The 24789-nt window shown below is 33.5% G+C and overlaps 2 protein-coding genes across 13 annotated transcripts; one reads left to right on the top strand and one right to left on the bottom strand.

Annotated features, from left to right (window-relative positions):
* Positions 1-247: 247 nt before the first annotated feature.
* LOC119640701 lies at positions 248-14617 on the bottom strand. Of its 11 annotated transcripts, none has more exons than XM_038038891.1 (3): positions 14079-14617; positions 13632-13701; positions 248-750 (listed from the first exon to the last, which is right to left on the bottom strand). In XM_038038891.1, exons 1-3 carry the CDS (start codon positions 14191-14193, stop codon positions 696-698), a joined length of 240 nt encoding a protein of 79 aa, XP_037894819.1. In that variant the 5' UTR covers positions 14194-14617; the 3' UTR covers positions 248-695. The 11 variants fall into 11 exon arrangements, 2 of the variants coding, with proteins under 2 accessions (XP_037894819.1, XP_037894818.1); XR_005247723.1 differs by lacking the exon at positions 14079-14617 and adding an exon at positions 13028-13580 and having other exon boundaries at positions 270-750; positions 13632-14068; XR_005247724.1 differs by lacking the exons at positions 248-750; positions 14079-14617 and adding exons at positions 1829-2244; positions 13028-13580 and having other exon boundaries at positions 13632-14068.
* On the top strand, positions 6128-24789 carry LOC119640700 (protein DR_1172). Of its 2 annotated transcripts, XM_038038888.1 has the most exons (6): positions 6128-6344; positions 9399-9410; positions 23480-23662; positions 23721-23911; positions 23976-24185; positions 24249-24789. In XM_038038888.1, the coding sequence occupies exons 1-6, from the start codon at positions 6326-6328 to the stop codon at positions 24333-24335; spliced, it is 702 nt and encodes a 233-aa protein (XP_037894816.1). In that variant the 5' UTR covers positions 6128-6325; the 3' UTR covers positions 24336-24789. The 2 variants fall into 2 exon arrangements, with proteins under 2 accessions (XP_037894816.1, XP_037894817.1); XM_038038889.1 differs by lacking the exon at positions 9399-9410 and having other exon boundaries at positions 24249-24788.

Here is a 24789-nt window from a genome sequence, read left to right as displayed (position 1 = left end):
AGTATTTATCTTTAGATTTATTAACCAACTTTAAGATCGGAAAAAAAGTTCCAACATTTCACTGTAATTTGAAATCTACAAAATATAATGCATTTATGTACCCACAGTTATTTTTATCTTAGTTCGTGAGCTTGGCAAAGGTTGTATTTCCTTATGTATTCACGTTTATATAAGCTGCAAATGTAACCAATAGGGTTCTTAATCAATTAAGGAGTGCTTTTTGTATTCATTTTTGTCCCACAAACATTTCAGGTTTAATTGACTAATTTTGGCATAAACAGGTAAAGTTCTAATATAAAGTATGAACAATTGGGCGTTCCGTTTAAATATTTATTTATTATGAAATGGTTTACTTCTATTCATGTTCTTAAAAAACGGAAATGTAAAGTAAATGTAGTGTACCGTTAGGTGCTTAACAGCACCCTACAACGATGAACACAACGTACTTTCGATTGTCCTTCCATGGAATAAGCTTTTGTTAAAACTCTCCGCGTCTTGCTTTAGTAGAATCCCTTGTGTAAGACCTTATTAGGTTGCATCGTAGAGGAAATGGTGCGTCGCTCACAAAATAGTAGGGAAACTTGATATTAATTATTTTAGTTTCAGCCAGCTCTAATCCATTTTGGACTAAGCGTCTCTCATACTCCGAATGGAACATAATGCCACCACCACTTTGGAACCTGTACGCTTCAGTGTCAATTGCAGCAAAGTTCGCATCGCACACTGTTTGGAAAACTATTGAGTATATGCCTGAAAGAACGAATATATTATAAATGTTGGTCATGTTTTAGCGTAGCAAACGGTTGTAATATTATGAATCAGAATTAGGAGGATGCAAAATATCAACGTGTTTTCCATCGGCAGCACCTACGCATTGTACAAGATTCCGAATATTTCCAAATGACATGCTATGCGCTTCCACGCTTACTTGTTTGGTAAATATAAATAAAATGGAACAAGAACATTCCATAATACGCGATAACTATCTGACATATACTCCACGAGCCAAATATCTGCAATTCAATTTCAGTTATAAAAAATGAGAAACTTACAGCAGAGTTAAGAACAATCTGCACTTAGCAAGTATTGATGGTCTATACGAAAACTTCGGTAACATCTCTACTAAATTTAGAAGAAGTCCAAATATTTCACGATTCCTGTAAACATTCACTTTAAATTGCCCAAAGTTAATATAATACATATGGTCGGATGCGGTCACCAATAATCCACTGCCATCTCGATTTTTTTATAAATATCTTACCATGGTTTTTGGGTTTAGGGCGACGACGACAACGTTCCCACATCATTCCTGTTATCATATTTGAAATAATTACATTGTCGCTCAAGTATATCCTTGTAAAACTATTAGAGACTGCTAATTAATTATAAACACTCTATTACGGACTATAGTGTGCACCTAGCAGGAATAATTGAAATCATCTGCTGCTTGCAAAAAAACTTCTTCTTACGCTGTGAACTGGTGAATAAGGGATATTCTTGCAAGCTGAGCTGAATCCAAAATAGAAAATTTCTGCACGAAAAATTAACTGAAAAAACACGCTTGTTACTTTTGCAGTGAGTTTCATTAATATTGGATTTTTTCCCTCGACAAAAAATAAACGCTTGTTACATCTAGTCCATTGTCAAAACAAAAATTTATTTTACTATTTCTTACTACTAGGAAATACGTATTAAAATATTAAAAAATAAGCAAACCATTGTTCGAAAATTAACATGGTAAGAAAAATAAATAACTTCAAGAACTCAAAAATGTAGCGTCATTAATGTAACGCTTTTTTGTACAAGGAAGCATACGAAGGAAAAAAAAGCATATTACTAAAAATTAATCTGTGGCGGTGTATCCCTTTTGATTAATAATGTCACGTTTTAACGTTTTGACATATTTTGCATAATTTTTCTTGTGCAGGAAGCAGGAATCTTGTTCTTAAACCAACTGCTTACGGCGAACACGACAACAGTCCTGTTATAGTTTGATATGCATTATTGGGCCAATGGAGTCGGAAAATTAGTGTTTCACTCGAGAAATTCCAAACTATTCATTTGAACCAGAGCATATGTACGTACATAAGCATTAGATAAATTTACAAGTGTACGCTCTCGAACCTAAGCGCTTGCTTGCTTTTTTTTTTTAGATAAAGACACAAGTTCTACACGGCAAAGCACTGAATAGAATTTTCATCGTCCATTGTTGCAGTAATGTAGGGTCAACATTACTGAAGGAAACTTTGAAATTTAAAAGAGGAAAAAGAATTACTTAAAAAAAAATGCTTTCAAAAACTGCGTAATAATGTAGCTGAAAGTTTTCGCTGTTGTATTTAGTGGCAAAACTATTTTTTATGCGTGTGTACCCCCTATTTTTTTTCTAGCAAAAAGCAATTTTTATTATTTATCGCATTTACTTTTAATATTTTGATGCTAATATTTTTATACCGTACATCACTTGTAGTACAAGATATATTACGGCAATGCGGACGTATGTAACACGTCGGAGGAATTAAGATAGGCCCACTTTTTATTATACCGATCCGTTCAGAATCGTAATCTGAACTGATCTAAGCCTATGTATCCGTTTGATGACTATCGATCTAAATTTTTGTCTAAGTGACAAGCCGCAATTTTGAGATATATTAATGAAATTTGATACAGTGACGTGTTTTAACCTAACGACGAAAGCTATTGAAAATGGTTCGCTTTTTCGACCACTCCCCTACGTTCTATTCTGAAAAGTCGTTATACGGAAAAAATTGTAGCTTTCAAAATTTCTCGGCAAAAGTGGCTAGGTAGTAGTATTTTGGCATTCTAAATTATATGAAAACTTTGGACCGGCTAAAACAATTTTTGAAATTCCTCTCATATAACAAAAAGTAAAGTGGATACGACAAAAAGGTATAATTTTCAAAGTTTCACGATGAAAATCATATGAAGTAATAGTAAATAACATAAAAAAATTAACTGTGCCAAATTTGGGCCTTTCGGCCTATTTTTTGAATCCTACCTTAACAAGGATTTTTACGAAAATTTATGGTTTGCAGTACAGAAAAATCTAACTTTTAATATGTGGCGATGAAAATTAACGCATAATAGTAATTTCATACAAAACTAAATTCTACAAATTTTGGACCATCTACGCCCATTTTTGGATCCTAGCATGTGTAAGGATTAAATTTGTACTTCATTCGGTTGCATTTTGGACCCGCTTCTTCATAAAGACGCACATGAAAAATATGCGTTTAGATAGAAACAAGGTGTAATTTTTATATTCTATAAGAAAAATAAGAATTGCGTTACACAGTGTGATGCGGGGTATTTAAAGGTCGGCTTTACCCGTCTATAACATTATTACTTGTTTTTTATGATTTGACTTCTTTTTGGTGAATTACTATAATTTTTTTGTGTATATATCTTTAGCCACAAATTTTTGTTATTATTGTTCTCTCTAATTTCTATCATACAGGTTTTTCCTATTATTATGGTTAAAAAAAAATTGTTATTATATTTATTTCCAACTTCTACACTTTAATCAATATGAAAACGATATGTATGTGTCATATGCACTGTTATTCTATTTAATTTAAATTTTTTTAATAACTGTTATTAGTCTAATATCAACTTAAGGTTAACTTTAATATTAAGTTAATATGCTAATAACAATTACGAATGGTACATAGGCCAGCAATATTTTCGGGGAAAACCCATTTAAAATAATTGGTAACTCCTGGTACAATACTATGGTGAAGAATAAGGATAATTTTATAGCAAAAAACAGATATTAGGCAAAATGGTACTAATTCTCTCCGGAAAGAAGGCAAATCATAAAAAGAAATTCTCCTCAAAATACTGAAACAAAACGGACAAACAGAACAGAAGACCAAAATTGGTTATTCCATTGCTTTTGCTCATATATGTAACTGCTTAAGACGCCTAAAAACATATTCTTTCACATATTTTGTTACAGCCCATATATGCTCATTGTCTTACACGTATATGTCGAATACAACTTTTGCTCTCTCTTACTCTCTTTCAAAGCGTTGTTTTTATTTCTGGTCCTATATTGGGACATCATAATTTTGTTGCGTAAATGATGCTGGCGAAATGTCAAATGATTCTCTCTTAATCGGCTAATGTTATGAAGGCAGTAAGTTCGCCTAGAAAGGTGGTTTTTCTTCGTTCGTGGGAGCAGACTGCCATCTTGATAAAACAAGATAAAATATGGGGACATATACGTTATTATTTGGCTCTAAAAATTGACGAAGATGAAAACTAAAACGTGAACGGAATGTATATGTTTTTTACTATTTCAATATTTCGATAGGTTTTTTCTTATGAGATATATTTCCTGCTTAAGATAATGTAAGCATAATTGCCTGTACTCTATTCTCTACGAATATATATTTTTAAAGGGAACGCTCTTAATTTAAAAATGATATATGGCTAATCTAAGTTGTTCGAAAAACATTTAGTTAGATTTTGAATAAAATTGATTCGAATCCGTCATCTGCAAAAAATAAATGTATTTTTCGGTTTTTGCCTGTTTTCAATTCCGACCTTACGAGGACTAACTGAAAGCACATAAGCGAAGTTTTGATTTCCTGCTCCTCCTGCTTGATGTAGCATGAGCTGAGATCATTATTCACGATGTTTCAATCAAAAAATTTAACGAAATTCATGCAAAATGCTGCGAGATTTTCTCTGCACCATTTTTCTACTTTGTTAACAAGACTTGGCATAAAATATATCTGAACAGTTGACTATTTCTTTGGAATTAAAAATTTCGATAATAGAGATATGTATATGAATTTGTACTAGACATCATTCATGTAAGCTGCATTTCAATTAAAACTTATGGTTCTCGTGGCTTAGCTCCATTATTTAATGTCAAACTTGATACTGAAGAATTTCATTGTGACTGTTGTACCAGACTACAAAATTCTGTAGAAAGTTAATAAGAAAACAAAGTCATAAGCACTTATGAGGAACGACTGGTCACTGTTTATAGCTGTTGGCTGCCGATCAACACGCTCGATCTCTAGGACGAAACTAAAAATTTGTTATAAATATGCTTTTAGGAAAGTTCTAATCACACAGACTAATTAACTAATACCGACCCTGACTAAAGCGATTTACAATGTGGTGCCAAACCACATAGGTGGCATTCTTCGATGCTTGGGTCTTTTAAGAGGTTGTAAATTTCAAAAACGTACATGTTGTAAGGGTCCTTATTCTTGATTAGAATCAAAATAGATTTGCTGTTAGAAAAACATGAAAATTTTGTAAATTTGTATTTTTTTAATTGTACATACACGTTTTGTTCTTTATTATGTTTAAATACGTTTTACTTAGTGAATTATTTTTTATAACTACACAAAGCGACTGTTCAAATTTATTAATGGGTCAATATTTATGTCCGTATCCTAGTGATAATCAAAATGATCAGAAAACTCAGCTACGTAGGATGTGATAGATCTGGAATTGCTAAAGGTGGTGAACTATACTCTTTATGTCTCCAAAAATGTTAAGTAACAATACTTTTACAAATGATATGCCATGTAAATGGCCCTACGTTCTTTTTAGTGTCGTTCAAACGAATAATACATTTTTATAATTTCAGTAGGGGCTATCCCATCTTATATATAAATATTTTTGCTAATATTTATAATGTTTCTGTGTATTATTACCGTTTAGCGAAATTCGGCGGATATTATGTTGCGGTGCATCTTTGTTATATGACGAGTAATCATATATGAAAAATTTAGATTTCGCTTTTGTGTTTATTTGTTTGGCAAAAACGGCTGAATACAGAAGCGAAAACTAACTTTCAGCTACGTGATTACCAACCAGACGTTTAAAATTTTTACGCTCAAAGAATATAACATTCTGAAGAGGATATTATATATTATACTGTAATTTCTCCACACGAAACAAAAGAAAAAAATATCTAGCTTCGGAACAATAGTTCGGGATAACAAAATGATAGAATTTAAATATTACATCATTAATTCTAAAAGAAAGTCCTTGTGCGATATGTACGAAAATTTTCCCATCGTCTCTCACCTTTCATTTAGACATAAGTTGGATGAGTCATTTTATATTAGCGTACAACTGTGAGAGCTGAGAATAAAGTAGATTCAATGTATAACGTGTTTACGGTGTGAACGGGTGTTTCTATAGAGCAGCGGATTAAAGACAAAATAACAAAGAAAATTGTAAAATATAAAAATCCCAGCAAGTGAGCTCATACTGAACTGAATTCAAACACCGAAAAATTTATATTCAGTACAATATTAAAAATTTATAACGAACAAAAATGTTCAGCTCTTTCACAGGTATATATATTAAAAAAATATTAAGAGTTCTTTCGACACATCGGTATTTAAAGTGCTTTAAATTCCTCTTCCAAAGTCCACATACGTATGATAACTAAAATTATTTCATGTAAATCACATCATTTAATTTAATTCATTGTATTTTATTAGTCATCGCCACTGTTGTGAAAAATGTTATTTATTTTTTGCACACGACCGTAGAACAAGGGTGTATTATTTTTGTTTCATAGAAGTTTTTAATATGGGGTTTGATTTCCACAAGTTGAAAATAATCGTATTCGTTGAAGTAGACAACAAACATAATTTGGATAGTAAATATCCGTAGTGTAATGTGATCTGTTTATTTATTCGATTATTTATAATTGGCATTGAACTTGAGCTTGTTGGCAAGGCTGGAACGTTATTTCCTTTAGGCTTACTCCTCTACGCTGTTAAAGGAAGATACAATGATCTGTCACTTTTCCGTTATACCAAACAAACAAGAATCTGCTTATTATAAGCAGAAAGAGCACTTTATCTAGAAAACAAGCGTCTAAGGCAGATTAGACTAATATACAAAATTGAGTTTTTTAGTACTTATGAAAGTTGTGGTAGAAACATGAAATAATTAATATATATTAACATAAATAAAAAGCAATATTCAGGTGACTCTAATTAATATTACAAGTAGATTCTCAACCATAGATAGATGTTGGACGTTATAATAGATGGATTAAAAACTGTTCAAATCAAATAAGTGAGTTCCAAACATAGATACATGGAAGTAGGCCATGAGTAGTCAAATTATACACTCTTTGTAAGAAGTGTAACTTTTGAAATTAATATTATTTCTCCGCCACATAATGGTTTGAATCCGTTTCGCTTACGCCTTTTTGAAAATTTGATCTAAATATTCTACTCATGAATATAACACCTTGCTCAATCATTCCATACACTGGCACATAAATGTGATCTTTAAGCGGTCTTTACCAAAAGTTAATATTATTTTTGGAAACTGCCAACGATCAAATACAACCTTCCTCAAATACAGTCTTCCAACATATCATATCATTTCGATATTTTCCTTACGATTTACACTACATTTTCAAAACAAAAAAAAATTCGAATTGATCATCGTTATCATTGGCTTCAAAATTGTTATAAAAACTCTCCTGCGGACAGCGATGAAACTGAACGGAGTAGGCGCTATTCTTTATAAGTGGACACAAAGTTTGCAAGAAATAGCTAAAACCCTGAATGTATCAAGAGGCAATGTATTGAGTGAAAATCAGAATATGAGAAAGTTGGTTTCCAAAGTGTACCGTTTTCGATCACCGTAGAGCAGGTGTGTAGAATCACAACTCTCCAATGGCAAATTAAATTGAAGTTCAAAATGGTGCTCCACACCCACCGTATGTTTAAGACATGGTCTCCAGCGGCTTTTTCTAAATCTCAGAAAGGTATTCCAAGGCAAGACCTGGATCAAGCGGTGAGCGTAGTGCGCCTATTGAAGTATATTTTGAGGGTCCTTCTGTAGGGAATGTTAGAAGGCAGCTGCATTGTCTCTCTGTAGAGGCAAGTTGTGGTGATGAATAAAGCTGAATTAAATAAGTAAAAAAAACTTGTCTTCGTCTACGACCGGCTTACTTAATACATCTGCATTTAACAATAAATCTAGTCCAGCGTGCGTTAGAATAAATTGGAAATAAATTTTGTAATTGTGGAGGTAACAATAAAACGGTCGGGCCCATTTTCACACCGAACCGCACAGAGGCTGCTTTAATATCTTAGCTACTGTGAGCGTGTTTTCACGCATGTTTCATGCCTTTTGTATTGAAATTTCAATTTCTTATCTCACAATCTGCGATCGATGTAATTCCACAAAACGGGAAGGTTAAATTGACTCACTTTAGCAGAAATATATACACATAAAATTTCTGTAATTCGAGTGTCAAAGTGTTTGTGAATATGGATTCTAAGAGCTTCCAAATCTGCAAAAAATTAACGGTTGATCGACTGATCCTTGACGAAATCTCGCAATGAACTTTCATGTAATCGGTGTATATATCGGCCTACCAGTGAGTTTACTCATGTATGCATTCGTAAGTAAGCCTCTATGCATGTAATTGACAGGTTAAATGATTTTGAGAGAATTATGTTGAACAATATGATATAATGATGATAGGTGCTTAAATGCGTTTTGATGATTATTCGCTTAATCAAAATATTTCGCATTCTTTCTGCAACTTTTCCCATCTTTCTGGCAATATGGCGATACCGAATCGAGTGAACGATTGGTTTAGCAGCGATGCAATCATCGACCCATCTTCGTACTTCTTCCGTTTGCCAGCCAAGCCATGACCGATCTGAATAAGTATTAATAAGAAGGCGCTATGTCTGGTGAATAAGCTGGTTGCGGCAGAATCACCCATACGACCTGCGAAAGCGTGCCTTGACACCTGCAGCAACGTCGATGTGGGTGGCTCTGCTCGATTAACCCATGAACTTTTTTGCGTTGGATTGTCGTAGTAGGCGCACTTTTCATCGCCAATCACAATAAGCCACAGAAAATTATAATTTTTTTATGCCTTGCAAGCAATGAAAGGGCAATTTTGATGCGTTTCGAAAAGGTATTTTCAATCAAGTCTTATGGTAGCCATTTTTCCTCTTTTATGATCTTTCCCGTCGCGTGTAAACGTATAAACAGTTGATTCATCGACAGCTAAGGTATTCGAATATTGTTCAAAAGTTTGAGCTGGGTTTTCATCCAATAAATCTTGCAATTCATTGTATTCGGACTGGTTTGGCCCTCCAGGCCGTTCTTTATCATTGACATGAAAATCATCACTGTCGATCAGTTGAAACCAAAACCGACAATTGGAATAAGCGAATCATCTATATTATAAGCACCTACTAATAGCACTTTACTATATTAATTCATTAGAACATAAGAGGAGCACGATATTATCATTCCCATATGCAAAGAAATATATAAAACAAAATGTTTAAATATCGCTCTTATATTTCCACTAATAATAAATATATTTTCTTTAAAACTTTTTTAAAAACACGCAGACAGCTCTAAATGTAAGTACTAGCTTTTCTCTTTCTCTGAATTTCTCTCTTTAGAAGTTCCACAGTTGTATTTAATAGTTTTGGTTTAGATAGATTTCATGGAATGAGTTCCTTTTTTGCCGATTATGTGTAAAATCTCATTTTGAAGTATTACTTAGTGAAAGTTGTTCATTTAATAATTTATATCTCACCTATATGTTACAATTATATTCTAAAGTTTTGGTTTTGTGTTTCATTTTTGTCATTTTTTTTGTAGTAAATGTAGATTATTATTACCTCGAATACAATTTGTTTACATCTGTGCGAACATAGATTCATATTAGGTAAACTATTTTTGATCATCCTCCTCTTTAAAAGAAGTCCTTACAAGAGGAAATTTTTCAATTTTTAACGTTTCCCAACAAAATTCGGTGAGAAATATTATGTTGGTTTAGTAAACCAATCTGAAAAATTTGGATAGGATTTTAGAACCTGGTTATAAACGCTCTTACAAAGTATGGATTTTTTAAAAAAAACTAATAAGTTATGATGAAAATAGTCGGGACCAGCATTTATGAAGTGTTAGCTTACTGTGGTAAATTTGGACTTCATTGGCTATCCCATGTAAGGGGCCTCTTGAAACAAATCTTTATAGGGCAAGAAGATATAATTGTTTTTTATCCAGAAAATATATGAAGAACTACAAATTTTTTGACAAGAAAATTACTGCCTCCCATATAAGCGTCCTCATTAAAAAGAGACTTTTAACATAGCAGAATAAAATTTTTGGTATTTTATGGGGAAGGTAAATGCAGATGTGTATTAATCGGGATGCTGTAAGGTATATTAAAATCGAACTTGGCTGCAGCGTTTGAATTTTTTCTAGGGAAAAAGAGTGAAATATCCTAAATTCCAATGATTTAGATACAATACTATACTTTTTCTGCATGTGTTTTGCATACCTTTCCTTTAAACTACTACGCTTTACACATCACACAAGTCGTAATATAAGGGTATATGAAGTTTAAGCGGAAGTACGGAATACTTAGTAGGACTTGAGATAGACCTACCTTTTAATTTATCTATCGAATCAGAATTATTTTCTGATTTGATTTAAGCGCATCTGTCCGTCTTGTTTACTTGTGTTTATTGTGCACACTACATTATTTTGAGACGTTTTGATAAAATTTGGTTCAAAGACACGTCTTGGACCACTGAAAAATGCTATTGAAGCATGGGTCGGACCATTGTTTCGATTACTTCTCTTATAACGTGTTATTTTAAAAAGTTGTATAAATAACAGTAGGGCAGCGTGGGCTATTTAATAGAGCGCGATTTTTACTTGTTTTTTTGAGAAAATATTAAACGTTCTCTGGGAACCATAAAATTTTCTTGTAACCTTGAAATAATTTTCAGATTTGGAAATGAACCGTAAGTTCGTTTCTTATCCACGCATTTACAGTAATTGCCTAAAAGAACTCTACTTGCAGTAGGAAGACGAACAAGTAAAACAAGACGAAGTGATGTTCGATTATTAAACAATTACACACACTTGAACGCTAGAATGTAACAATTAATTTTTCATTTGGTATATTGTAGTAATGTTTATATTTAATGCGCATCAACTGGGCAAATAAAAGTTTGCGGTTGTTTGTTCATTAGCTATATATTGGGAATTATTATTACGTAAGGCGATGAGTCATCACACAGGTCGGCCAAGTTCAAGAATTCTTTCGTCTTTCAAAGTGAGTAATGCGCTCGTTTGAAATGTAAGTTTTTGGCAAACTTTGTAAGTTAAATCATTCTATAAATTTGAGACACGCACATTACTCACTGAAAACGTAGCGAATAATAAGTATTAATTTTTGTAATTATTTTTTTATACCAAGTTACAATGTTAAATTTATAAGGGATATATATATATACCAAAGAAGAGAAAATATAAAGGGAGTTGGATTAAGTAAAACACCAGTAATATAAAAAAAAAAAAACAACCTTTTGTGTCTTCAAATACAGCCTTCCGAATATTTATAGGAATACTTATAGGAATACAAATCCAAGAATATACGAATAATATATGAATGTAATTTCTGTTTTTTGTTTTCAATATCAAACAAAAAGTTATTTGCAAGAGTTTTGGTTTTAAGTGGATGATGATGATCGACAATTTAAAAATTTTTTTAAAAATAATATAAATGGACTTTAAAACTACGAATATCAGACATATAGAAAACCGTATTACCAATGACAGAAATCTGTCGTACGGAGTGTTCTTAAAAAGACGAACCTATTACTTAATCAATAAAATTAATTTGTTTTAGAAATGCTTTCAATTATGAACAATCAATATTTCCGCGGCGTTGAATACGTCCTTAGTGTTTATTCCAACTGTGTTTCGAATGTGTGAATTTTTGGATTGGAATTTACAGTTGTTCTAAAAACACTACGTCGTCTTATTTTCACAATTATTGTTTCCTCGGACATAAAATTGGCTAACCAGGTAGCATTTATAATTTAAAAACATCGCTCTTAAATATCATTTGCATAGCCGCCTGCACTGCATATAATATATGCAAAATGTTTTTCAGATCAACAAGATGACGTCATCACAATGATAATAAATAAACTATAAAAAAAAGAAGCACGTGAACAGCGGCGTAACAAAACTTGCGAGCGCATTCTTAACGGAGGAAACGAGCAAATAATTTTTACTTGACTATGCCAACATCGATTTTTTAATATTCCGTTACTAATTACGTATTTTTATCCTTATTCTCGCAAACACAGATTAAATAATATTAATAAAGAAGGTTTCACACTGTTTCTGGAGATTTGCCTTTTTGCGAAAACGCTACTGAAGTAAAGAAAGAGTCAATCGCTTAACATCGAGCAACGAAAATGTTTATTTAGTCCTCATATTAAAAGTTTGAAAAATGAATGAATTTGCGTTGAATCTGACAGCAATTACAGCTTCTCAGACGGCTAACGCTCTTATGAGGTTGAACGCATCAACATGAATTTAAATTAGTAAACAATTAATAAAAAGCAAGTCAAAATACTATTGTGTGGTCATGTAAAGAGTATTGAAAATAAGATTTTATGTGGGTAATGGTCAAAAAGTGGTTCGATCCGAACTATTTTCAATACCGTTCATTCTTGGACTAAAATTCGTCAATTTACAAAATTTCATTAAAATATTAAAAAATTACTGTCTGTCTGCTGAACACAAGGGAACAAGACGGACAGACAAAAGTTAGAAAGTGATTCTGAGCCGATCGGTATATTAAAAAGTGGATCTATTTCTAGTTCTTCTGCGTGTCGTATAAGTCGGCACAAATTTACAAATTTGTACGGCAAGTGGCGTAGGGTGTAATGACAATTTTCAATTTTAATATTACGTTCTAGCTTCTACTGTTTTGTTGTTCTCTCTTGAAAGACTTTAACAATAATTTTCCCGGACATGGTTTCCGTATCTGCATATATATAAAAACTAAATACATGTATATATGTCAAAAACACAAACCGATTGACAATTTAGCATTAACCGAAAAGTGATGTACTTGGTTTTATTATTTAACACATTTTGATTAGGGTGTATTAGTTTTGCGACGCTGTATAAAAGAATAAAGGGTAGGAATAGTGACACTTACATTTTTTTGATGAGCATATATTTAGTTGTAACATTGCATAAGAGCTTTGAAACGGAGATATGTATTATACTGCAGACAAACGGAGTATTTTTAAATTGAAACGCGAAACTTAATATTATTGTGTGGGCATTCCTCGCCAAACACTTTGTGTCTGTTTCTGCAGATGGCCTCGCATTCACATAGGATATGATGGTACAATCTGCATGAACCGGTGTCGGAGATATTCATGTTTTCCAGCTGATAACTGAGGAATTATGATCCCTACAGGAGGCCTGCGACCAAAAGGAGATCGATCCTTCTTAGTTCCAGTAGCTTATGTAATGTACAGTACCGGAATGTCTTGTAAATGTTTTTGTTTGCCGTTGTTCTGTGCATTGCTTCCAATGGCAATCCGACTTTGTCTGTGCTCATTGCGATGTTAGTTTTTTAGCATGGCTTCACAAAAAAGTTCAGAATCTGTCATGGCCACTTGCGGACCTCTATTAGCGGGACAATCAACCGTTTTATTGCCCTAACGTAGTTATAGCCGATGAAGCAAAAACTAATAAAGGAGCTAAAAGGACATTTACATTCCATCAACAGCTTATATAAAAAAAACACTCACATTTGTTTTAGTACACTGTTTTGTTGAGGTGCGGATGACAAAAATTTTTTCCAATAACAGTAACGTAATGCTGAAAATATTTATATTACAGATTTCATAACGTACACTTCATTCTCTGTTTTATTATTTATTTATACGATAGTCATTTTCCTCTCTTCCAGCTAAACTCTCGACCTATATTTATGTTATTAGTTGGGGATTGTTAAAATAGAGTTGAGTTGTTCTCCTATGAATGTACATATATTTTGTTTTTCAATCATACATGACTTGCATCGTGCAGAGAATAGTAAGAAATTTCAAAACCCAAAACTCTACCCAGCTTGCGATTTATTTTCTAAAGCATGTTGACTACAAACCGTTTGCGAGTATTGGCGCCTCGCTTACAAAGAATGCTTATTAAGTTCGCAGTTTCTTTATTACTTTCTTTTTTCTAACACAAATATTTACTTGCATGTAGTAAATTTAAACAGGTAATTATATTTTTAGTGATGATGTCAGAACGCTTATATACAAACTGATTTACGGTTCTCGTTATCAAGCGAACTCGACGTCGAATGTGCATTTTGGTTGGTTCTCGTTAACAAGAATTCGTTTGATGGCACTCGACAGCGTATGAGTGTTTGCTCGATGTCGAACTTCATATTTTAGCTTAAGAGCAAAATAGCTATTAAACTCCATGTGTAAAGGGAAAGTACATTAAAATGTAAGTGCAAAAGCACACATTCAATAAACTCAATAGCCATAGGAAGATTAGTTAATTTCTGAAATTCTAAAATGTTGGCAAAGGCAATAAAATCAAATAATAATAATCGGTTCTTTTGCATAGCATAATAAACGAAAAGGAATTAACGAAAAAAATTCCAGGAACGACAAAACGTGGAAACAAGGCATCACTAAGAACTATTGAAAATGTATTCTTAAAAACCTTGGCCTGTTTGAGCAGGATACATACAAACAAACTTTGTATGGAAATTATAAATAGCAAGCTAGCTATTAACAAAAGAAAAAATAGACAATTTAAATAAACAGTGGCATACTTAATTCAATTTATTAAATTTTGTTCTATATCATTTTTCATATATTCCGCTTTTTTCATTAATTTCTTTACCAAATTTTACATTTGATTTATTAATGTTTTCTTCCACTTCTCCGTATAATGTTTTTGTTATACATATCCTATTAATGTCACAAAATTCCATTATGTCGTACTATAGCTAGATTACCCTAATCCGACCCCAGCTTTCTTTGATACTGGGTTTCTTAAGAAATCACTTTGATATATGTGTGAACTCACGGAGAGGTTCCGACGTTTTCTTTTAACTTGAGACTGTGAGAATCTTAGGAGTCAGCCATCAATAATAGTAGTAACGCTGGTAATTGGCAGCCATTTATATGCTTTCCTTTTTATTCTCTTTATTTGCATGGGCGAAAACTCCGATAACGTTTCTTGATATGTTTTCGCATTCTCTCTCTACACGGCGTCCATTCAAATAATATTACTATTATATATTATTATATTGTTTATACTTCAAAATTGAATTTTACAAACGAATAAAATTTTATAAACTAATGCTTAATTCTTGCTTAAGCAATTTTAACTGTTTTCTATTTTTCCAAATGTTTTTATAATAACACGCTTAAAGTAAAGCCCAGTAAGTTCCGTGTGCGCTCGCTGCAGTCAACGTCCTTAGTAAACCAAACGTTCGTTTTCTCCATCATCTTGTCAAAAACAAGTAAGAACATTATAGTCGGACAAGGACGACCGTTTACACCACAATACACCAGATTGTCGGACACAATTCTTATTTCTATTATAGAACACAAAAATTATAAATTGTTTATATATAAAGGTATATTTTTCACTTGCGTAGTTCTGGGCAAGCGGCAACCTAATGTAGTACAAGTTTAATCCTTTCAAACGGATGGATACAATAATAGCACTAGATGGTGCAAATTTTGTAAAGTTCCTTATACCACACATCACCCACTTGTAGTACAGGGTATATTAACCTAATACGGTCGTGTGTAGAATGCAGAAGTCTAAATTTTAACAAGTGGTGATAGGAATTGACCCATAATATTATATTAATTTCATTCAAATGTGAACTCTATAAAACTTTGAAGTTTTCACATCAATTTAGAATACCGAAATACTACTCTTTAGATACTTTTGCGGCGAAATTTTGAATATTACATACTTTTTTTTGTAATGACTTTTCAGAATAGAACGTTATATGGGGATTGGTCGAAAAAAAGGACCGATCAGAACCATGTTCAGTAGCGTCCGTCCTTGGGCGAAAAAACGTCACTATACCAAATTACATCAAAATATCTCCAAAATTTCGACCTGTAGCTTGAACAAAAATTTGCGTGGACAGATATCAAACAGAGAGGCGGACAGACGGACAGACAGATGCAGATCAATTCAGATAATGATTCTGAATGGATTGGTATAATAAACGGTTCGGTTCATCTTAAGCCCTTCCGGATGTTACATACGATCGCATAAGTTAATGTACCCCGTACCACAAGTGATATAGGGTACAATGAAGTCTACAAAATTAGGATCCACCTAGAACTATTTTTGGACGAGTGGTGTAGCGTATAATTAGTTTCTCATAAATGATAAAGTAATAAAGCTTGCCTTTTTTTTGTAGGATTACTGTTATATTTTTATATGCCTACTTACTGCCAAAAAGTTTTCCTTATGCTTATTTTTCTTAATAATAATCCACAATGTACGTATATACTTTTCCAATTATTATTATGATAGTGATTTAAAAAAAAAAACCTATAATTATTTCCAATTTCTGCACTTTCATCAATGTTCGACTTTGCCCAAAATCCCACTTAAATAAAAACAAACTAAAAATGAACCCGCGCGAAATCGAACCCAGTTCGACACATAAATATCCGAATTCCCGTGATGACACCTCCACCCATTATACCGCTAAAGTGTTACGACTTGACATGCTTCAAAGTTATATATATAAAATTTATATGCATTCCTATTCTATTTAATTCAAATATTGCTATCCAATATGAAGCTTTCAAAGTATATATGGGTACAATTGAAAATTTCGAATCGGTTTAATTATTTAGACTGTTTAAGGTGCTTCTTTGTAAGAACGTAAAATTTTGATCCAACAGTTTGGTAACTGACGATAGGAACAAAAAGAAAGGAAGCAGCCATTTAAAAAATAATCGCCTAATGGTCGTGGGTTCAAATCTCAAGTGCGGTAGAGTCTTCAATAAATCTCGATAGCTTTAGATGCTAGTGCTTTATGACTTTACTCTTAGAGTTTATGCTCTGGCTAAATTAATAATAATTACAATAATAAAATAATTGCTAATATGCCTAGTGCAATATACTTTGTGGGTGGTGTGGAAGATCGCTCACAGTTGCCTAATAAATAGGCAAAATGTATATAGCAGATTTCAGAAAAAATAAGTATAAGAAAAATTTTTTCGCGGTAAATAGATAGGTATTTAGAAAAATGATAAATAATAATTCTCAAAAAAAAGCAATTCATATAAATAATAGACAAATATTTACATCAAAATACTAAAAATGAGAATTGACGATTCTATTGCTTTTGCTCCCTTAAGCAAACGCACGCACACGCTCCCCTCCAGTTGCAAAATTTCGTCGACTTTATCAGTGACGATGAAGTGCACCTTTGACATTGAAATTTCCGCAACGGAATCGAGCAAACCACTCCTGTCCTTCGTTCATTCACAGCATTCTCACCGCACACGTCACAAATTTTTTTTTTTTGTCGTTTTTGTTTAAGTTTGAATAGTCTATAATATTTATTAATTAATTAATTAATTTATTTATTTATTTATTCTACTTATACAGTAAAACCTCCTTATTCGCGGGGTATACGTTTCATAACAATGCCGCGAATACAGAAACCGTGAATATGGAATGGTAATTTATATGGGATTATAGGGGATATGTTCCTAGGTGACAAAATAAAAAAAAAAATCAAATATATAAAAAAATCAATTTAATTGAAGTTTTTGAATATTTTGAATAATTATTTTAAGGCTTAGGCAATGGTTTGAAGAATTTTGTAAGTTTCTCTTGCTTAACAGTTTTTAAAAGCTGCTTCAATTCAGACTGATACACAGCAGTCACATTAGCAATTTGCCTCTCAAAAATATAAAACATTTTAAGGTTAAGAGGTACTTTCAGTACGACATGGGGAAATTACGCGCATTAAGCAATGTTGCTTTAATGGACTGTCAAGAGTCCGATAATGAGAATAATTGATAGACAGGTTCCTGCAATCAGCTCTGAGCGGCTTAAACAGCTTATAATTATATTTACATTGACTAAGCTTAACCAAGGTAAAGCGCCTAGAGAAGCGGCTGGGGACATTAAAGCTTATTTCACCAAGTAATGCAGGCGAGCCAAATAGCGCCATTTATTACTTTGATTACGAAGGAAACACCAAGAACCAATCTACGTTTCTCGAGAGACGGTAAGGACAACAGACGTAACCTATTTTCATAGGGGGGAAGAGAGGCAATCTTATCCCAACCCAAATTCCTAAGGGCAAAAATCAAGAATTGCCTTTGAACAGATTCAATTGAATCAACATAGCACCTATAAGAAGCAGACCACACAACAGAGGCATACTCTAGTATTGGTCTAACCAAACACATGTACAGCCTTTTAGTACTATAAGCATCATCAAGCTCATTGGACCACTTCTTTATAAAACCAAGCGTGGACCTAGCTTTGCTTAACGAGAGCTCAATGTGCAAGTAAAAACGTAATCTATAGTCAAATAGAACGCCTAAATCTGTGAACGAATCGACATCTTCCAACTTGTGCGAATCAATGAAATACTGAGTAATGAATGAGTTTCTTCTTGAGAAAGAAAGCTTCTTACATTTACTCAGATTTAGTCTCAGAAGATTCACAGAGCACCATGCAACAAAATTATCCATGTCACCTTGAAGCTGATGTGATTAGGACTCAACAGAGAAGGAGGAAAACAGTTTCACATCATCCGCATACATTAAGATCTGGTTGGAATTAACCACCGATGGAAGATCGTTAATGTATAAACTAAATAAAATGGGACCTAAGTGACTTCCTTGAGGTACGCCAGACGTAACGGGGAATTCATTCGAGGTGATGAAGTTAAACAAAACCCTGAAGGATCTATTGTGCAGATAAGAGCTTATCCATTTCACTAAATAGAAAGGGAAGGCGAAGGCTTGGAGTTTAAAGATAAGTAAGTTATGGTTTAAATCAGTGTACATTACATCTGTGCGAGAGCCACTAGAAAAAGTCTTGAAAACATGACAAGTAAGCTCTATCAAATTGGTGACCGTAGGTCGCCCTTTCCGAAAGCCATACTGGTGCGGAGAAATATACGGATTAATGGCAAATGCCAAATGCTGAGTCACAATTCGCTCAAACAGCGTGGACAAGACACTCAACTTGGCTATGCCTCTGTAGTTCTCAACAAGTTGTCTACTTCCACTTTTGTGAGTGGGAATAAGGAAAATTTTCTTTCAACACAAAGGGAAAACACCTAAATTCAAAGACCGCTTAAAAATCTTAGAGATAACACCATATAACTCGACAGCGCAAGATTTAAGCACACAGGATGGAATTCCACCAGGTCCACGCGCACAAGTATATTTTAGAGAGCTCAAGCCTTTAAAAACATCATTTTCAGCAATAACCAAATTAGGAATTGAAACCAAGTTAGTTATAGGATATGGGCACTTTGCGGATAAATTGGAGTTAGCAGTCGAAAAGTTTTGACGGAAGTACTCAGCAAACAGATTTGAGATTTCAAAATCATCCGAAGAATCAGAGCCATTAAAAGAAACATGCGAGGAATGCATGAAAATTTTTCTTTTTGAGTTAACAAATTTAAAAAAATATTTAGGATTAGTAAACAGAGAGGATTTAATGAACTGAAGGTATATGCAATAATAATGGAGGTTGAGGGAGTTAAATCTATGCCTTGCCACGGAATAAGGAAAATAGCAGGTTATAAATAGTTGTTTGTTATGAAATGACGAAGATATGGCCATTAATACACCACCACCAATGCGATCCAATCGATCATTTCTGAAAACCTAGAAAGAATTGTGGAAAAGTTCAGACAAATGTAGATCAAGTTTCAGTGAACGCCAAACAGGAGAATTCCTTGCTCACTGAAGTTAGGAAGGTATAAAGAATTTTTGAATTTAGTCCCCGAACATTTTGATAAATCAGAGATAGTGAGCCTGAAGAAACATTTAGTTTCTTGAAGGGGAAAGGACTATTGCATTAGTATTACGGGGTCGATCACGTGGGATAATTTCCTTGATTAAGGATCCAACCAGCCACAATGGTTTATTTAATAACATATCGATGTTTTCAGTCGAAGCAAGAATTTAAAAAAAAAGCAATTGCTTTAGATTGAGACGGAGCCGATTTAAACATACTTACCCGCATTAGATTGACTGATGGGACTTTCGCCGCCAGATAACTTTTTATGTTATCCACAGATGTATTCGGTGCCAGTATTGACACAAATATTGCATTTCTGGGAGGAACTGCCGTCAAGCAAATATCATTACAGCTAGGAGCAGTAGGACTCACGCCTGGGGAGTCTTGAATTGGAGAGAACATAGATGGGGTTACCAATGGGGCAGTTTGTACAGCATGCCCAGTTTGGTGACCAGCGTTCACACTCGCACAGCCGGGGGGAGAGGATGATTTATATTGCTCTTTATTAGTTTTAGGCGATGACGCCTGAGTTGAGTGAGTGACGCCACTAGGAGGCGATACTCTTGTCACTATAGCGTAGCTTAAACCAGAAGGACTTACCGGCTTATTTGTGACTTTTTTATTACAGACCGACTCAGCCATATCAAAAACGCTGACGTTCTTTGAGGAAATTACGGAAGCGCTAACTTGCACCAACGAATCCGACTAAGGAGGAACTAGAGGTGACGTACCACACGCTACGCTACGAGTTGTGAATTTATTAGCTTGGGAAGAAGAGGAGTGCTCAATAAAACGACACTCATCAAACCTAGTCTTAATGATCTGAAACTTTTCCCACAAGGAGCCGAGATTTTTACTCAACTCACAGAAACTATTTCTCGTCTCCGTGAACAATTTGTAGAAGTGTATTACTCGCTGCCTACCGTCAGGACATGACCATCGTAATCCCTCCGAGGGGTCAGCGGCTGCATCAGCAGCACGGCCGATAATACCGACACATTTTGCATGGCCAAAGCAATCGCAAAGCCAACACGTAACGAATTTTTCATATTCCGCGCCCCCTTTTTCGTACGACAAGGTGTATATAAACAATCTATGTCCAGTCTAAAAGACAGAAGAGGATTATGAAGAAAAGACAGAACAAATTGCAAAAAGGTCCACAACACAAAATTTATCAATCAATTTGAGCAAAACTTTTCCGTTACGTTGACACTGTAACAAGATAGCACAAGCAAAAAAAAAAAACTACAAACACCAAAAAAATAAACAAAAAAAAAATATATAAAAAAACAAAACAAAAGAAAAGACACTTATATCAGAGCTCAAATTTTTGTTTGCAAAAATCCAATGAATCAAAGCGTAAAAAAAAAATACTTCTATTACCTTGAATTCACTCACTTTCTTCTCACAGTATACTATAAATTTACACACATTAAGGCAAAATAACCACGAAATTCAACAAAAAATTAAAATATTAATTAGCAAAACAAAATATAGACGACTATATCGCGCATGCAGAGCTGCCACACTGGGTGGGTTGGCGACATTTTTTCACGGTTAGAGTTAGGATTATTTATGGAATATGAGTGTAAACTATTATCGTTGTATTTATTGTGGATTATAAGTAACAAGCACTAAATCGCATTTTTTTTGCTTTTGATAACAGAGGCCTCAAGTACTTTGGGTGCGTCCTTTGACTGATTTCATATTCTCAATACCAATGAACCCATTGACACAAAGAATTCGTGGAATATCATGCGCAATAATGTGCGCGACAGCATTTCGCAATAAGTATCTTGGTGGCGAATAGGGATTAACTGAAGAAGCTGGAAAAGTTACTATAAAAAACTTAAAGATGTTGGCCGCTGGTTCGATGTTTAATAGAATATAAAAATATCTGAAATTTGGTAGTTGTTACATAATGAACACGCCGTTAAGATTTGCAAGCCTGTTGGGATGTTGATATCAAAAATGGGGTCATATTAATGGAAATCGGCTTAATGTCATTAGTTTTGGGTTTAATAACGCATTAATTCATTAATTATTCATTAATTATATGTGGTGCTCGCCAGAACAACGTAAGCGTTAAATTGAGCAAAACTGCACTTTTCCTTCCTCTTTTCAAACGTGTCTTTTTACAAAGGTAAAAACGCAAAACATATTCTTTAATATTACTTGCGCAATTTAGCATTGATACGTAGCTAACGAATACGTGACAAACGAAACACAAATGCCTTCAATTCTTCTTTCTTTTCTTTATAATTTGTTATGTCAGTTCAGGTCCATTGAGGTAAACAATAATAGCTCCCATCATCTCACATGACAATGTGTAAAATGAATTTGATAATAACTCATTGCTCGATAAATTTAATGGCATTTTCTTATTTTACCATTCAAATGGATGAACGATTTTATATATACACATCGATTTATCAGTCGAAAAGATGATGGTCGAGACAAGAAATTAGCGACTCGTAAAGAAAATTGAGAAAATTTGAATGCTGAATGTTAATTTTTTAACAACTATTTTTTGCTTGGCTTTTGGTTTTATGTTTTAATATCATATATTTCCTGCTGAATCTATGCATGTTTTTAGAGATGAAACAAACGTGGAAGCTGTTTAATACTTCTATGTTGTTTTCTAATAACCGCCCTTCTATGTTCAACCATGTTATATTAGTCTTTTCTTAGCTGTCCGTTCTTCTGTGTTCGAAATGCATTTTCAAACTTCAATCAAATTATCGATCAAGTATTATAGTTTTATATTTTATCTTATTTATATCTTATTTATATTCGAGAAACCTGATCGATAGAGCAATAGATGCGCTACATATATGAATGGGTTGGCTTATGTGGCTAACTCAACTAAGAAATTAATGCTGATCAACATTTCGTGGTTTTTATCAGCATACTCGATTATTGTTGTACATAAAATTCGAAAGATTCGTTCATAAGTGTTGTGGGTTTATATATTGCGAACGAAACGAAAAAATCGGTGCCATTAGGTACATTTAAATCAAAGGAGAGCAATAAATTTAATTTTTCAAGGAAGCTCACGTATACAAGCTTCCTCTGCGTGTTTAAGACGCGACTCGAAGCGAATAGATTTCAAGTTCAAGAATTTTTCCAATTTCATTTTTTCAAGTGTTTTTTTTCGGCAAGCTCGTCCCTGTGACGCTTTAAAAAACAGAAATTTGAAAAAATTCTATATAAGTAGTGTAAAGAATTTATTTTTAGTTACGCCTTATATATAATTCTTATAAGGAGAAGAATAACAATTACAAAAACATAAATGTTACAAATTTTAGTGCATAAAGATAATCAAAAAAATAAATGCGGAAGGAAAAACGTAAATCAGCAAATTATTATTTTTTAATTGCAAATCTTGCTTTTTTATAGTGATCTAAACAATATAGCTTGCCAAATTATGCTGATAACTGTGTTTAATAAAAACTTCGATTTTCAACTATTTTATTTCAAAGAAAAATACATGTGCACTACAGTAGTGTTAATCTAGATTTAAAAAAAGAACTTCCAATTGTTAGTACATTATCTTCACGTAAATGAAAATCAAATTAACTTAAAAATATTTTTTTTACAGCCTCATTAAAAGGTCTGGGCGACAAGACCACCAATCTTTTCAGCAAGAAGAAAGATGAAGCCGAAAAATTAGCGAAAGAAAAAGTGGAAAATGCCCAGAAATTGGCCGAAGAACAAGCCAAAAAAGTGGGACAGGCAGTGCAGCAAACCAAAAGTGAAGCAGAGGATTTGGCCGTTGGTACTGGTAAGCAAGATTACATCGTGAAGAAAACCAAAAGTAGTTGTACTTCCGTTTTCTAAAGCTAGAGAAGCAGTTGATTTGGCGGCTACTGAGGCCCAGAAGGCCGGGGAAATTGTGGGTCAAGGAGTTAATAAGGCGACTTCTGTCGTAGATAACTCCAAAAATACTCTTGACAATACCGTCCATCAAGCGCATGTAGTGGCGGCCAATACCAAGCAAATGGCTGCAAATATCGCGGACGCTTCTCAACAGGTCTCTTTACATCAGTTTTTATTTCAGCGCGATCCCCTACTTATTATTCATGCTCATATTTTAGGCAGCAGTTAACGCTGTAGATCAAACAAAAAAGGCGGCAAATGAAGCTATTAACAAATCGGTTAAAGCTGCTGAGCAAGTTGTGGATCAAAAAATGAAAGAAGCTGAAGGCGTAGTAGATGGCGCTGTGAAGGCTACCAGCCAGGCGGTTGATCACAAAATGCAAGAAGCTAATCAATTCGTTGATCAAAAGAGGGAAAACTTGGAAAAGGTGCTTAAAGTTTTGTGAACTAAATAAGATTATATTTAAAGAACAGTTTGCTTATATTTTCAGACAATTCATGGAGCCGCTTCGCATGCCCAGGAATCCGCAAGCCAACAGGCAACTAATTTGTTGGGGAAATTGCACTTGGGTAAATAAATTACTAAAGAAGTATTTTAAGCTAAACTGCGAATACGAAACAGATTCTTATTTGATAATGCAATTTTTACTAACAAAATCAAATTACTAAAGAACACATAGCTTTCATTTAAAATTAAGTGCCAGATATCGTTTAAAACAAAAGATATACAAAAAAATCGAAAATAAAGATGAAAAAAGTTGATCAAAAGTTGGAAAATGTTACGATATTTGAATAGTTAGTCAAACTCTTAGCACCGGCTTCAAAATGAAATTATACGACTCTAATTCAAATTCGTTATAACTTATTTGTGAATCAAGTTAACGATGGTGTATATTAGTAGCTAATTCACACGCGCAAATGCACATTGATCTTAACGCATATGTAGTTTATAAGATGTAGAAATTGTTGAAAATTTGCAAAATTTTGTAAAGCATATTGAGAGGTTCACGGAAAATGTATATGTATGTGTAT

Source organism: Glossina fuscipes, unplaced genomic scaffold (assembly GCF_014805625.2).
Source record: "Glossina fuscipes isolate IAEA_lab_2018 unplaced genomic scaffold, Yale_Gfus_2 122, whole genome shotgun sequence".
NCBI lineage: Eukaryota > Metazoa > Arthropoda > Insecta > Diptera > Glossinidae > Glossina > Glossina fuscipes.
The sequence above is the reverse complement of the archived record's forward strand: the minus strand, read 5'-3'. Positions and strand labels throughout refer to the sequence as shown.